This window comes from Microcaecilia unicolor, chromosome 10, assembly GCF_901765095.1.
Source record: "Microcaecilia unicolor chromosome 10, aMicUni1.1, whole genome shotgun sequence".
Taxonomy (NCBI): domain Eukaryota; kingdom Metazoa; phylum Chordata; class Amphibia; order Gymnophiona; family Siphonopidae; genus Microcaecilia; species Microcaecilia unicolor.
In genome coordinates, this window is record NC_044040.1 from 165230364 (window position 1) to 165245456 (window position 15093).

The 15093-nt window shown below is 40.6% G+C and overlaps 1 protein-coding gene across 2 annotated transcripts in view; it reads right to left on the bottom strand.

Annotated features, from left to right (window-relative positions):
- Window positions 1–7209: 7209 nt before the first annotated feature.
- The window catches only part of PAX3 (paired box 3), a 157785-nt gene continuing 149901 nt past the window's right edge, over window positions 7210–15093 (bottom strand). For both annotated transcript variants that reach the window (XM_030216170.1, XM_030216169.1), the window contains exons 8-9: window positions 10915–11161; window positions 7210–8626 (exon numbers count right to left, since the gene is read on the bottom strand). In XM_030216170.1, coding sequence (XP_030072030.1) covers window positions 8592–8626; window positions 10915–11161 — 282 coding nt within the window. In that variant the 3' untranslated portion in view covers window positions 7210–8591. The remainder of the gene's footprint in view (window positions 8627–10914; window positions 11162–15093) is intronic.

A 15093-nucleotide genomic window follows, 5' to 3' on the forward strand; every position in this document is an offset into this window, starting at 1 on the left:
ATTTTTAAATTTGGTAATAAAATGGGTACTTGTTTGACGAGACTGGTTCATACCTTTGAGGGCCCTAGATTTGTTCCTATATTATGTGATGCTTGAGGTGAATCAGTGAGTAACAATAAAGGCATTTGTCAGTATTTTTATAATTATTATAAGACTTTATATTCTATATCTAATGATGATCAGGTAGATGTCACTAACTTTTATAGTGAGTTACCCTTGCCTAATTGACAGAGCTAGAGCTAGATCTGTCGAATGCCCCTCTAGACCCTGGGGAATATCAGTATGCTATGAAGACCATGGTAGATACTCCCCTTGGAGGTTTATAAAAACTTGGGCCACAGGGTAGTGCCTACTTTAACGGTCATTTATGAGGAGGCCTTTGAAACACATCTTTTCCCACCATCGCTAAGTGCAGTGACCATTGTGGTCATTCTGAAACAGGGTCAAGATGCACAAATAATTAGCTCATATAGACCCATTTTACTTCTTAATGTTGATGGAAAATATTTGCAAAAATATTGGCATTTGGTGGGAACTCATCAGGTGGGATGTATGAAAGTCACAATGCTGTGGCCAACATTCAGCATTTGTTATGTGCCATGGATAGAGTTCAGTGTGAGGCTTTGGAAGCTATTCTTGTGAGTTTTGATATTGGAAAGACCTTTGACTCAGTGTCTTGGTCCTATCTTTGGGAGACCTTATGACATTTTGGTTTTTCAGGTCCTATTTTTGATTGGATTAAATTGTTATATGTTCACCCCATGGCTCAAGTATTAAAGAATGGAGTACTTTCAGCTTCTTTTCAGATTGGCAGAGGCACAAGGCAAGGTTGCTCTTTATTTCCATTTTTATTTGTGCTTAGTGTTGAACGTCTGGCCTTAAAATTGTTGCCAGATCCTGGGATATGGGGTATACCTGTTGGCACACAGGATTTAAAAGTTGCACTTTTTGCAAATGATTTGTTGGCCATACTCATCTATCCTCAGCTTTCTCTTCTACGAGTTCTTCAGATTCTGCAGATTTTGGTCATCTTTCTGGCATCCGGATTAATTCTGAGAAGTCTGTGGACCTTTGTTTAACAGAGGGTTTAGAGCAGGGTTTGCCTGGAGTCTTTCCCTTATGTTGGGCAGGGGATAGCATGACATATCTTGGTTTATACATTCCCCACTGCTTGTCACAACTTTATTCTTATAATGTAACTCCCTTGTTGCAGGCATGCTAGGTATGTTTTGATAATTGGAGAGCTCTGCCACTTTCCTTATGGGGCAGGGTGCAGTTGATTACAATAATTGTGTTGCCTAAATGGCTCTACCCATTGAACCTCTGTCACTCATCTTAAAGATGGTAGACCTCCAAAAATGGATTAGAATGGTTTGAGGTTTTTATGAAGATAAAATAAAACCTAGGATAGGTCTCAGTCAGTTGCAGGTTTTGAGGGAGAAGGGGGATTTGGGCCTTCCGGACCTGTACGCTTATTGTTTGGCTGTCTCCGGTATGCTCAGAATTGGGTTTTCGTCTCCTCTGAATTTTGTGATGAACTTTTGGAGCATGCCCTTGGTGGAGATTTAGCCCTTTCTTATCTTTTACATGCTAGAGCATGCGCTTTACCTAAGTCATTGAAACAACATGTTCTCATTAACCCCATTTGATGGGCCTTGGGCTTCATACAAAAAATATTTGGATTGCTTCCACATTGTTCCAGGTATTTACCAATAGTTGGCAAGGTAGATTTCTTGCCAGGATTGTCCAATTCTCGCTAAAAGAGTTGGGGGTGAAGAGGTCTCACTATATTGTCTCATCTTTTTGAAGAGGAAGGTATTCTTTTGACTTATAAGACAGTTAAAAATCTTTATGGTCTGCAAAGCAAAGATTGGTATTTATATTTACAACTCTATCATTATGCATATTCTTTGACATCCTAATATGGATCTAGTTTTGAAGACTCTGCTTTTGATGAGAACTGGCCCCTCCTAGCAGTTCAGAAGGGCTTGATTGACAGATATTATGAAGGGATTAAGAAGACTATTGGTTTGTCTCCATTTCAATATGTGGTAGAGAAATGGGTTCAGGATTTTGGCCCGTATACTGTGGAGGATCTTCAAAAGAGCTTACAAGCTGGCTCTTTGGTGGAGAGCACTCAACTTTGTGAGTGCCATTATAAATTTCTTCTCCAAATTTATATTCTCCCTTCCAGAGCAAAAAAGATGGGATATCCCACTGAAGGGAATTGTCCTAAATGTAAGGAATGGAGGGCATCCTTAAGCACTGCATATGGGACTGTCCAATGATTTCAGGACTTTTGGAAAGCAATATGGTCACATCTGAGCTATATTTTGGCTGGACTTCTACAGTACACCCTGCCATAGGCGCCCCGTATAAGAGGCTTGGGGAGGCTAAGCCTCCCCAGCCCAGCTGTGACCTTCCCCGCCTGCCTCTTCTTCCAAATGTGCTGATAAGCCAAGACTCCTGTCCCGCTGGATCCTGCCGCTGCTTCTGTTGAGCAGCGGCAGGAAAAAGCACCACGTTGAGCCACTGCCGTCACTTCTCTGAACAACCATCATTACTTAGAACAAAAAGAAGCGTGGGGCCGCAGCAGCCTTCAGGCATGCGCTGTCGACTTTGCTGTCCTCTGCCCCCCACTGACGTAAATTTCCTGTTCCGGGAGCAGAGGACCGGCAGAGTCGACAGCGCATGCCTGAAGGCTGCTGCGGCTCCTTTTTGTTCTTGTGCTGTAAATAGGCCCGGAGCAGAGCTGAAGCCGAGCAATTTAGTTCACATAAAGGCTACCCTGAATTTTAAAGGACGTCTTTTCCACAGCTAACAGCCCACATCTTAGCAACTTTCCACATGCTTTTCAATGTGTTACCATTTTTAACAACGGCAGATTACAGGAAATTCTTTGTCTCTTTGCCCACTGAGGTAGTTTTTATGTTCCTAGTTAAAGGCACAATGACTTACCCGCTGGATTACTTTGCCACAAATGTCATCATTACAGAGCTGATTAGCGACTAATCAGAAGTAATCAGTAAAATGACGAGTCACTTTTTGCATCGCACGTCTGCAACGCTCAGCTTTCTCTTTGCATGGACAGCCCTAGTTAATGAACAGGGAGAGAGGGAATTTACACCCTGATCTATCTGATCATCCACTTCAGAAGTGACCTGACCTGCTGGATTTGCATTAAATATTTCGCTTACCATTCCCCAGGTTTTATAGGGAACATTAACGCCCCGATGACTCTCAACTTGAATTTTTCTCTTACTTTTCAAGATGTATCAATAATTATTTTGAAAAATTAATAAGGGGGGGAGTGTGCTCCCTCCTCCGTGCACCTGACCCTGAGACCAGTGGCAGTGCTAAGCCTAGGCTGACCTGTTTGGCCATTGCGAACTCAGAGTATTGATCGGAGGGAGATAAAATTTCTGCAAACGGTAAGGGAAGTGACTGAGGATGCTGGAGGAGAGAGAGAGAAAGTGGAAAAGTACAGGGGAGAGCCAGAGAGATGGGGAGAGGAAGAGGGGACATGGAAGAGAGCAGGGGAGAGCCAGGGATATGGAAAAGAGCAGGGAAGAGCCAGAGAGATGATGCTGGATGGAAGAGGGGTACAGAGAGATAGAGAGATGAGTGGATAGATGGGGAGAGAAAGAGGGGACATGGGCAAGAGAGAGAGAGAGAAGCTGCTGGGGAGAAACTGGGGGAGACCCTAGCTGTCAGATTGAGAAATGCTGAATGAAAGGAGGGTAAAGAGGGAAAATACTGGAAGGAGGGGGCAGAAAGAGGGAAGACACTGGACGGAAGGGTAGGGAGGGAAAGAAAGGGGAAAGACACTGGAAGGATGGGGAGAGAGAGGACATGCTGAATGGAAAAGGGTCGAGAGAGAGAACTGTTTAGAAGGAAGGGGAGATAGAAGGAGACAATTGATGGAAGGGAGAGGGAGACAATGGACAGAAGGATTGGGAGAGGGTAATGGGTAGAAGGATGGAGAGAGAAAGAGGGATGACACTGGATGGAAGGGTAGGAGAGAAAGAGAGAAGGTGCTGGACATGGATGGAAGAGAGGAGAAATCTGGTCATGGATTGAGTGGAGGGCAGGGAAGAGAGGAGAAATGTTGGACAAGGATGGAGGGAAGGAAAGACAAAGAAAGGAAATGCACACGGATGGAGTGGGAGAGAGGAGAAATGCTGGACATGGACGGAGGGGAGGGAAGACAGAGGAAGTACATGCACATGGATGGAGGGGAGGGGAGAAATGCTGGATATGGATGTAGGGAAAATTGCTGAATTTAAGGGCTGGATCGGAACACTTTGAGGGCAGATGCTGAAACTGGAGAAAGGATAGGGACAGGGCTACAGAAGGTAGACAGGACGCATAAGGACACAGGAGGATGATGGACATGTTGAGAGAAAAAATAACAAATGGAAAGAAGACACTGGGACCAAAGCGAATAGAAAAACTAAATGATCAGACAACAAAGGTAGAAAAAAGTATTTTATTCAGAATTTCTTAACTGGAATATGTCAGCTTTTGGAAATGTGCATCTGTGATATTTTGCATGTAAGTTTCAATTTTTCTAGTATTGCTGCATGCTGAGTCTGACTTCTTGAGGTAACTTTCCAGTTTTGCCTTCATATCTGTTGTGTCATGTGTTTTTCATGTGTAATCAAGGTGCAGTATTCTGCTAGCGTGTAGTATTTGCAGCCCTTTTTGTTTTTGTTTCATTAGGTTGTGTACTGGTGTCTTAGAACCCGGTGTAATTATAGTGCTGCCTTTCCACGCATAAGGTTGTAGCTTGTCCTGTCCTTGGAATTAGTGCTGTTATGGTTTGGTAAGGTTATGAGTGTGTTTTTGCACAAGTTTGTGTATAGTGTTTTGCAGTGGAGAGATTGTGTATTGCCTTACTGAGATGGCACCAAAACATCAGAAAGGGTTTTAGAGCTAAATCTTGACATACTACCTCTTGAAGGATCTACATATAGTCGTTAATAAAAGGAGCTCATTGTGAACACTATCCACCCTAAAAGGATGTTTTGTGGCTCTACATGAGAATTGTGATATTATGATCCCTTGTTTTATATTGTTGATGGTCTGCATTTTCCGTATGGGTGGTATATTGGTGTATTAGGGTCTGCCTAGTGTTATGGTACAGTAAGGTTCTGAGTGTGTTTTTGCACAAATTTGTGCATAGTGTTTTACAGTTGAGCGATTGTGGTTAGTATATGCTTTGAGCAACCACTTTATTCTTTGACATATGATACATATCTAATATCTAAATTTAATAAAAGGTATTGTGACTATTTTATTTTTACTTATTTTTTTTCTGTTTGTTGTCAATTGTGGATATAAGCTCCGCCCCGGGCTCCACCCCCAACCCCGCCCCCTTTAGCCTCCCCAAGCAGTTAGGCCACCGACCGCCCATGCACCCTGCCACAGTTTGTTTGACATTTCAGATGATATTTTAGAGGGTGTATGGGTGTCTTCCTTATTTCTAAATAAAACCTTCTTAATGGCTAAACACTACACTTTGCTACAGTGGATACATGACTCGCCCCCAACTTTATGGCAATGGTGTGTATACAGGCATGAATTGCTACATATGGAGAGATTCTCTGTTGATATGGTAAGTCTGCATTCCAAAAAGCATTTCTTGAAGCTTTGAGACCCTTATTTGAGTATTTTATTGATGCGTGTGGGTTCCTCAATATTAAATGATTTGGAGATACAATTTTTTGAAAATTCAATTGGACCAGGACCTTGAATAGTTTTACAAGAGGGGGGATGTTTCACCTGGGGGGAAGGAAATGTTGGGATAGGAGGGTTCAGATTATATAGGTTTAAGTCAGACCTAAATTGTTTATCTTAGTGATGCTAGATATATGATGTCACCTTTTGTTCTATGTTGCTTTGTTGTTGTGCCTTTATCCGACTTGTATAAGATTACCTATGAACTCAAGGTCATATCTTCATAGTTATGAGGTTAAAAAAGATATTGGTATTATTTGTATTACTAAATATGAAAAACAGATTGACTGCTCTGAGAAATATTGGTATATATGGGGGGGAGCAGGTGGCGGAATGGCAATATGAACAAGGGGGCCAATATTAAGACCACACGAGGGAGCCCAGATAACTTCCACAATCAGTCCAGATATTCAATGCCGGGACATTTTCAACATCTTCCAAAGTTGATTAGTTAAAGCAAGAATTTGGCATTGAATATCCAGTTTATTTTTAGGTGGTTTAAACTTAACTAGCTAATTCGATATTCAAAAATAGCTGATTAACTTTAAACCAGCTAAAGATATACCAGTTATTTAAGTTTCCCAATGTGGCCACTTGCAATAGCCAGATATGAATTGAATATTTGGAGCTAGCCGGCTATATCGCACTATATAGCCGATTATCTCCTAGGCGCTAACCAGGAATATTCAGCAGGGGATAACCAGCTATCCCCACTGAATATCACCTGATAGCCGGTAAAGTGCCATTTAACTGGACAGATGCCATTCCTGGCTGGTTAAATGGTTTTGAATATTGGGGGGACGGAGATTAAAGAAAAATGAAACATTAAAATAATGAGGAGAGGGTGTAGGTTTTTATTAAACTAATGAAAGAATCTGGAGTGTATTTAGAGGTGCATTAAATTTTGAATTTTATTCTAAATCACTTTAATATATTTTGAGGGGAAGCAGTATATCAGATTTTAATAAAGAATGGTTGATTATGTCATGAGGAAGATCCACAGGTTGATCTTCACAACAATTCTTGCAGAAAACTGATGTGATTTAAAGTAAATAACCAGATATTTTGCAGGTCATAAAATAGATTAACAATTTATCTCAAGGTCTCATTTTTATAAAGTGTTGTACAATCGTATATGGAAGCCTCAAACACATCTCTTGATCAGTCATGAATTTTCTTTTCTGTGAAGTATGGGTAATATGACCTGGTTAAAATTTTCATTGCCCAGAATGAATGAAATCTTTGATGACTGTGTTCCTCAAATTACGTTTATAAATGCTCACATCAAAGTACCATATGTATCCTTCTTGTCTAATGAATACCTCATCTCTTTCTTTCTGTTTTTCTTATATATCAGTTTGCATTTGCCTTACTTTAAAGCCTGATTTAGTATTCACAGACAAGCATATACAGTGCTTTCCAAGTCTTTATACGTGTTTATTCATTATAAATAGTAAATATTTACCGCACTTTATACATGAAAGACATTTTACAACACATTTGTTGTTGGTAAGCCTGCACCACAAAGTAATTCATGTGTTCCATCACCCTCAAGAATAATGCATTAGCTAACCTCCGTACTACGCCTAGCCTCGCTAATTCACTAATTTGTAGTCCATAATGCTAAAAGGAATGTATCAGCACTGCTCCATTTCACTCACCTTTTCAAAAACAAAAACAAAAAAATAAATAACATAGCCTTCCATGTCCACCCTCTCCTTTGCACCTCAAAACACAAACTTGACATTCTAGAATGTCGCAACACAACCATTTTGACATTGTAGAATGTCACAACACAAACATTTGTAAACTTCAGTTCCTATGGTTTTCTTTTCCTACTAAATAGCATGTCGTTGTATATAATTTAAAAAGCATACATATTCCCCAAACACAATGTCTGCTTCTGTCCTAGATATCACCAAGAAAAGATTAGAATGTAAACCCAATCATTTTGACTTCATGCTTTTCTGACCAGGTCTTTGAAACATGACATAGATTCCTGCTCTCCAAAAGATTTTAAAACCACTGTCACACACCATAACGATCATGAAATATGCAAAAATAAAAGTACCTGTAAAAATATAGTTCTGAATCTATTTATATTGCTTAGAATGTTTCTAGAGCTTCCGAGAGGTACAGAGTATTGCACATTGTTAGGCAGTTATAAAAATCAGAGTCACTTCTCTGCTTCAGATACATCACGGACCTCCGAAGTCTTCCTACATGGGAAAACCACAGCATTTTCCTTCATGTCTGCACGATGCCCTGATCATACCGAGCACAGCTTGTATAGGAGCTTTGTGAACACTGTGATAATGAAGACTAATACAAGAACTATTGACCTATTTTGGAAGTCTCTTAGGTTTACGCTACCTTCCCGCTGCTGCGTCTTCTATTTCCAGTGTGTAGAATTCAAATGTACTTCTGCTCATTTCATAATCTGATCACGTTTTAAATGGGGGTAAAGTTACTGTTGGACAGAGCAACATGAATTAATTATTGGAGTTCAACCAAATGTTACAATATTCTGTTTTACCCACATTAAGTTGTGTTCACCAGTACGAGAATGGAATGTTTTCTTTGTCTAGACATACATGAATTTTTCATAATGTCTCTAACTTGCTTTGTTTTTGCTTTCTATTGCGCTTGGTAATTGTTTTCTGAAAGAGGTGTCCTGCATATATCAGCCATGCTTAAAAGAAGCAGTGGCTGGGGAGTGATGAGAAGGCTGTCCAGTTCTTGCTTGCCCCAGTCTATGCTGCCTTCCGATGAGAAGATCCCTTCTAATCTTGGATCCATAGGAGATGAGAAACCCAACCAGTTTTAACTTGAACAGGCACAACACAGTTCATTTATGCAATATCTGGCTTCAGATAATGAAAGGCACCTGCAGAGGAGCAAAAGACATATTTAAGGCACACTGTACGATAACTTCACTGCAAGGGGCAATGTCAACCATAGGTTGACACTGTCATTTTTAATACAAATATATCAAAGGAATCAGACTAATATTTTTATTCCTAGGACAAGTTTGACAAAACTCTATGTATCTGGGATCATATACTATAATGATTCTTGAGCTGACCTTATTACGAGCATGTGTTTTTAATATAGGAATGCCAATGGTTATTTCATTTTGGGTAGCCCTTGTGCTTTACCTAATGGCGGTCAGGTTTCATGTCTCAACAATTAATAGCATCAAGATGTTGTTGACATCACTTAAGAAAATAATTATGCAATGGAGCCCTTGCTTGAACAATCTACTATGCTAGCAAATTCTTTAGAATTGCTCCGTTATATAGGAAAGGAAACAAAATAGAAAGAAACCAGTCAGTTCAGACATTACTGAAGGTCTACAATTAGAAAGTACTATTTTCATACAAAAACAGAGTGAATATTTAACTATCTATGGAATTACAATTGGTAATTAATTGCTATTTGAAAAAGATCACAAGGGAAGCAAGACACCATAATTAGGATAACTTACTTTAAACAGATTTAATAAAAATTTACAACAAAATAGACTGATTCAGAACACTTTGGTAGCATAGTGGTGGTTATGGGGGGCTAATCAAAGGACCAGGATTCAATTCTCAGACCAAGACAACTTCCTGGACCTGCCAGGGGAGAGATGATGTGGAGGCCTCATTCATCCTAGAGGGAGGAAATTCTAGCCATTACTCCTCATTGGCACCTAGTGGCCAAACTCAGGGTCCATCTTACTGCATTCTGAAGAGAACTGCAGTCTATGGCCAGGACAAGGACTGTCAGTGCAATGGCTGGGTTAACCAAGTTCAGAGAAGGTATAAAACAAATTGAAATGTGCACACTTACCCCTCATTCTATAATCTCATGTGCAAATTTGGGAAATTTTATATACATATGTTATAGAATACTAGCAGTTACATGTATGATATCCTTAATTAGGCCATAATTGATGCTAACAATCAATAATTGGCAATAATTGCAGTTGATTGGCACGTATTGGCATTTATACAAGTAACTGCAAATTGAAGTGCCCAGTTATAGAATTGCCTTCTTACAGTGTGACATAATGCCACTTTTCCCTTCCATTATTGGTTCATCAGTAGGGTAGCCACACTGTTTCTCTGTAGACTAACTAAAAGTGCATGGGTAAGTGATATATTGTGGGTATGTGTGTGTGTATGTTGTGTATATGTATAGCAGGGTGTATATATATTGCGTTTATGAGAAGGGTATAGATGTGTGTGTGTTGGTGGGAAGCGTGTGTGTATATATGTGTGCACAGGGTTTTTGAATGCATGTGTTTCTGTGCAAGGTGTGCAGGGCAGATGTCTGTTTCTGTGTAGGGTGTGTGTGTTTGTGGGTGCATGCTTGCCCCTCTCCCACTACCCTGTTTCTGACTGCTCCTTTTCCTATTCATATGCCTACATTTGTGCATATAGATAAATGGACAACAAAGGGTAAAGGGTCATAGATTTGATATACTACCTTTCTGTGATACAACCAAAGCAGTTTTCCCCAAATTCTATATATGGCATTGATCCAAGATGTCTGCCCAACTTGACTAACAAGCCACAGTGCCAATAAGTGGGTGCTAACTGGCACTAATTTGGATTTGGGCACACATCTTGCTAGGCACTATTCTATAACAATGTGTGCCCAAATCACATAGCATGCAACTCAAAAAGGGGTGTGGCCATGGGAGTTCCTAAAATTTGCATGCAGCATTATGGTGTGTGCCAGGAATTGTACCTAGTTTTAGCAGGCATAACTCCTGGCGCTGATGTCAGCACTCAATGCTATTTTGTAATGGGCACCTGTCATCTTATTGAGTACTGTTTACTGAATCTAGCCCTTTATGTTTATTATAAGCAGGTACTTTCTTTGTTCCTAGTGGGCTCACAACCTAAGTTTTTGTACCTAGGACAATGATGTGTGAATTGACTTTCCCAGAATCACAAGGAACTGCAGTAGGAATCAAACCCAGTTCCCCAGATTCTAAGCCCATTTTACTAACCATTAGGCTACTCCTAGATGGATGGAGCTCTATGACAAATGTTATCCCCTACTGTGAAAATTCCCTTGTAATTGGGAATGAGGGTTCATGGCATTAGATCATGAGATTAAGCTGGAAACCTGAAGAAGCAGGAGTAAACTTCAAGCCAAAATGGAAATCACACTGATACTCACTTTGTCCATATTGTCCGTACTGATATCCTGTGACAGGGTCCATGCTGTAGCCCGTAGTGCTGTAAGTTGCTGGGCAATAGGACTGAGATGTAGGAAGGCTGTCCAAATTTTTCATATGCTCAAGTCTCTGACTGCAGCTAGCTGACACAGTGGTGGTTGGTTCAAGGCCTCCAGTCAAAGGTGAAAGGGCATAATCATTTTGAGGTTGATGCGGTACGCCACCATGGTTAGTTAGCAGTCCCATTACCTAAAGTGACAGAGAATATTACACAGGTATTAAAATTATATTTCTAGTTTGAATAATCTACAGGTTAATAATGAGTACCTTAAATTATTGGATGGCCTGAGTAATGAGTCTACTACATAAACATTATGCAGCGTACTTACTAAGCTGTGTTGAAATTTAACATAGCAATTAATCTGTGCTAACAGTTAATGCAGTGACTTAGTAGTTTCTGCACAGTAATTTTCATGTTAACAGCTAAAGTGGAACTGGGTGGAGAATGGACAGAAAACAGGCAGTGACTGTGCCTTACAGTTAACATGGTGGTTGTTATGGTACATTAACTGTTAACATGGCAGACAAAGTGGTGTAGTTAATGCTACCTCATCAGGTTTAGCTACTCACATCAGATTATTTGCAATGTATTAATGCATGTAAAGAACATTTCTCTGTGTTAACTTACAGCAAAATGCGAGCACACACCAACAGTAGATGCAGAGGTTTTACAGTTATCACGAGTTAAAGCAAAACCTTTCCACAGTTTAATAAATGGATCCTATGGGGGGAGGAGGGGATTTTATAAATGTCTATATGGGTTCTGTTGAATTTTCAACCTGAAAGTCCATACATAATTTTGCTTGATTTTATTCATTTTATTGTAAGAATTTACCAGACAACCATTCAAAGTGCAAACCCTTCAGGACACTGTACAATCTAAAATTAAATCATTAAAAAAAAACCCCTCATAATCCAGTCACACAAAAATTTACCCCAAAAAACTATGTGTACACATTTACAAATCCCAGGTGATGTGCAGAATTGCTCAGAAGCAAAATATGTGGATTAAGTGCCCACCCCCACCCCCACCCCCTGTCATGGCCACAAGACAGGTGAAATCTTACTGCATGGCCATGACATTTTTTGGCCTTTTTACCTGCTGCGGTAAAAAGGGCCACAGCACGTGGCAAAAAACAGCCCCCTACCGCCAGTGCAGGGCCCTTTTTACTGAAGCTTGGTAAAAGGACCCCTGAGTGAACTGAGCTTCCCTGGTTCTCAGCCCACTCCTCTGACATTTGGCTAGTCTTCCACTAGCTTTAGAAGACCAAAAACAAGTTCAATCTTCACATTCTCTATTTTTATTAAGAGACTAGTAAAAAAGGCCCGTTTCTGACACAAATGAAATGGGCGCTAGCAAGGTTTTCCTCAGAGTGTGTATGTTTGAGAAAGTGTATGTGCGAGTGTGTGTGTGAGAGAGAGTGAGTCTGGGTACGAGTGTGTCTGTGAGAGAGAGAGTGTGTGTGTGTGAGAATGAGAGTGTGTGCAAGTACGTATGTGAGACACAGTGTGAGAGAGAGAGAGTGTGTTTCACACAAATACAGTGTGTGCGAGAGAGAGAGTGTGTGTGAGACACAGACTCTCTGTGAGACTGAGTGTATGAGACCAAGAGAGTGTGTGAGTGACTGTGTGACACATAGAGAGTGAATGTGATACAGTGTGAGACATAGAGAGTGTGAGAGACGGTATGTGAGAGTGAGAGAGAGAAAGACATTGACTGTGAGAGAGAGAGTATGTGTGAGAGAGATACCCCCCTCTCTGGTGTCAGGCCCCCCCTCCCTCCCTCCCTCTCTCTGGTGTCAGCCCCCCCCCCCCCCCCTCTCTCTGGTATCTGAGCGTTACTGTGCAGGATGCTGAGCTCTGGCTGTGCTTCAAGGAACTGACCAATCCTATTTAATAGAATGCACCTCCAACATTCTGAAGCCGAGAAACCTAGTGTGGTTGGTCACTTCTGCTTGTGACGAACCCGGAAGTATGTGATGTCAATTCAGGAGATGGATACAGAGAGCAGGAATGCCTCAGTCATGCAGTCAGCTTCAGAATGTTGGAGGTGCGTTTTATTATATAGGATGAAGGACTTCAGATCATAAGCTCTATAGAGTATTAGCTTCTCATAATCTAAGATCCTTTCCTGTTTTTGTTTTTCGGTACTCTAAAATGATTAAAAAAGTAAATATATGCGGTAGAAATAGCTTCTTCGCTTTGCTTTGCTTTCCTTTATTGATCGAGTTGCCCCAAAAGATCAGATGCAAACGCAAGTGCCCATTTTTATGGGTAATTTTCAAAGTGAAAATATGCACGTTTTCACTTTGAAAATCCAACAAAATCTGCCCCAAGAAAAGCATGTGTGTACTTATTACCCATGCATGCAATCATAAAATTATCTCCCTAGTGTATAAAATGTAATCAAGTTTTAACCAGATTTGCTTTTTCAGCAGTTTGTTTTAAATCAATGCGTCTTTTGAAATCATTGTTGTAACAGATGCGTGCCTTCCAGTTTTGTAAACTAAGAATACCAACTCTGTATTCATTAGCTTAATCTGCCAAAAGACATTTTGGAAGCATTCTCCAGTTTCAATATTTCAACTAAGATGTTCATGTCTGATAGTACCAAAATTATATGGTTCAAGAAAACCAACTCATTTTATTAACTCGATGCCATTATGCTCTTGAAGTAATGTTTCCATCACATGATTAGTATGAAGAGATGAAAAGAGCATGCTCAGCATGCAAAGTGATGTGTCTGAAAAGTATTTATGTTGGCTTATACATCACAATTTTGTCAGAGTTGGAGACTGTCAAACTGGATTTCTTCCATTCAGTGCCTGCAGCAAAACTTGCTTGAAAACAGGACCCCTAATGATGCTTATCCGAAGTCTAGATATCATGAGCCATGACCATAGAAGGGGGGAGCATTTCATCATAAAATACATTACATTTTCTTAGTTCAAATTTCTGTTGCTACAGCAGGCCATGTGAAACACGACCTCTCTTTTATGAATCCCCTAGACAGCACTTGCTCTAACTAACTTGGGGGTGATTTTACTAAGCTGCGGTATGCGTTAGCATGTGTTTACCGCAACTTAAAATGGCTTTCCATGGGATGCACTCAGGCATCCTGTGGCAAATTTTACAAAGCTGCAGTAAAATATGGCCTGCGGTAGTGAGGGCGCATCTTTCAGGTACGTGCTGGACCATATTTTACCGCAGCTGGGGAAAAGGCTATTTTAATGGGCCTGTGCTGATATTAAAACTAGCGTGTCTATTGACAGCCTGAGCCCTTATCATCACCCACTGACCTAGCAATAAGGGCTTGCGTGCTACCCATGTGGTAACCATGCAGCCCGAATCAACGTGGGCATGCTGCCGGTTACCACCGGGAAAGCCCACTGTGGTAGAAAATTGGGGCAAGCGCCCCCCCCCCCCCCCCCCCAATTGTAGAAAATAGAAAATGATTTTCTGCAGTGGGATTCAGCGCACACCAAATTCAGAATTACCGCTGGGCACATGCGCTACCTCTGCGGTACTGCCAATTGGGCGTGTGCTACCCACTTGTTAGCACTCCCGCACCTCATTTTCTACCATGGGATTCAGTGCATGCCAAACTCAGAATTACTGCCAAGCACATGCATTACCCCGGTGGTGGTGCCGATTGGGCGCATTCTACCCGTGCCTTTGTAAAAGAGGTCCTTATTTATTTATTCATTCATTTAAAAGAGCTTAATATACCACTATTTGCACTGAAAAAAAATTTGTGCATGTTACCTATGCACTAAAAAGTATTTTTGTTGCAGGGGGCATGTCTGGGAGCAGAGAGTACGCATTCCTAGCATTTTTAGTGCACTCTAATGATTAGTGTGTGCTAAACACTAGAGACACCCATAGGAATATATGATTATCTCTAGCATTTATTTATTTATTTATTTATTTATTTATTTATTTATTTATTTATTTATTTATTTGTTGCATTTGTATCCCACATTTTCCCACCTATTTGCAGGCTCAATGTGGCTTACATTATTCCGTGATGGCGATCGCCATTCTGACATGAGGAAATACAATTTGGTCCTGCATTAAATGTTCATAAGTAGATTTAGTGTATGCTCATTTTTAGTGTGTGC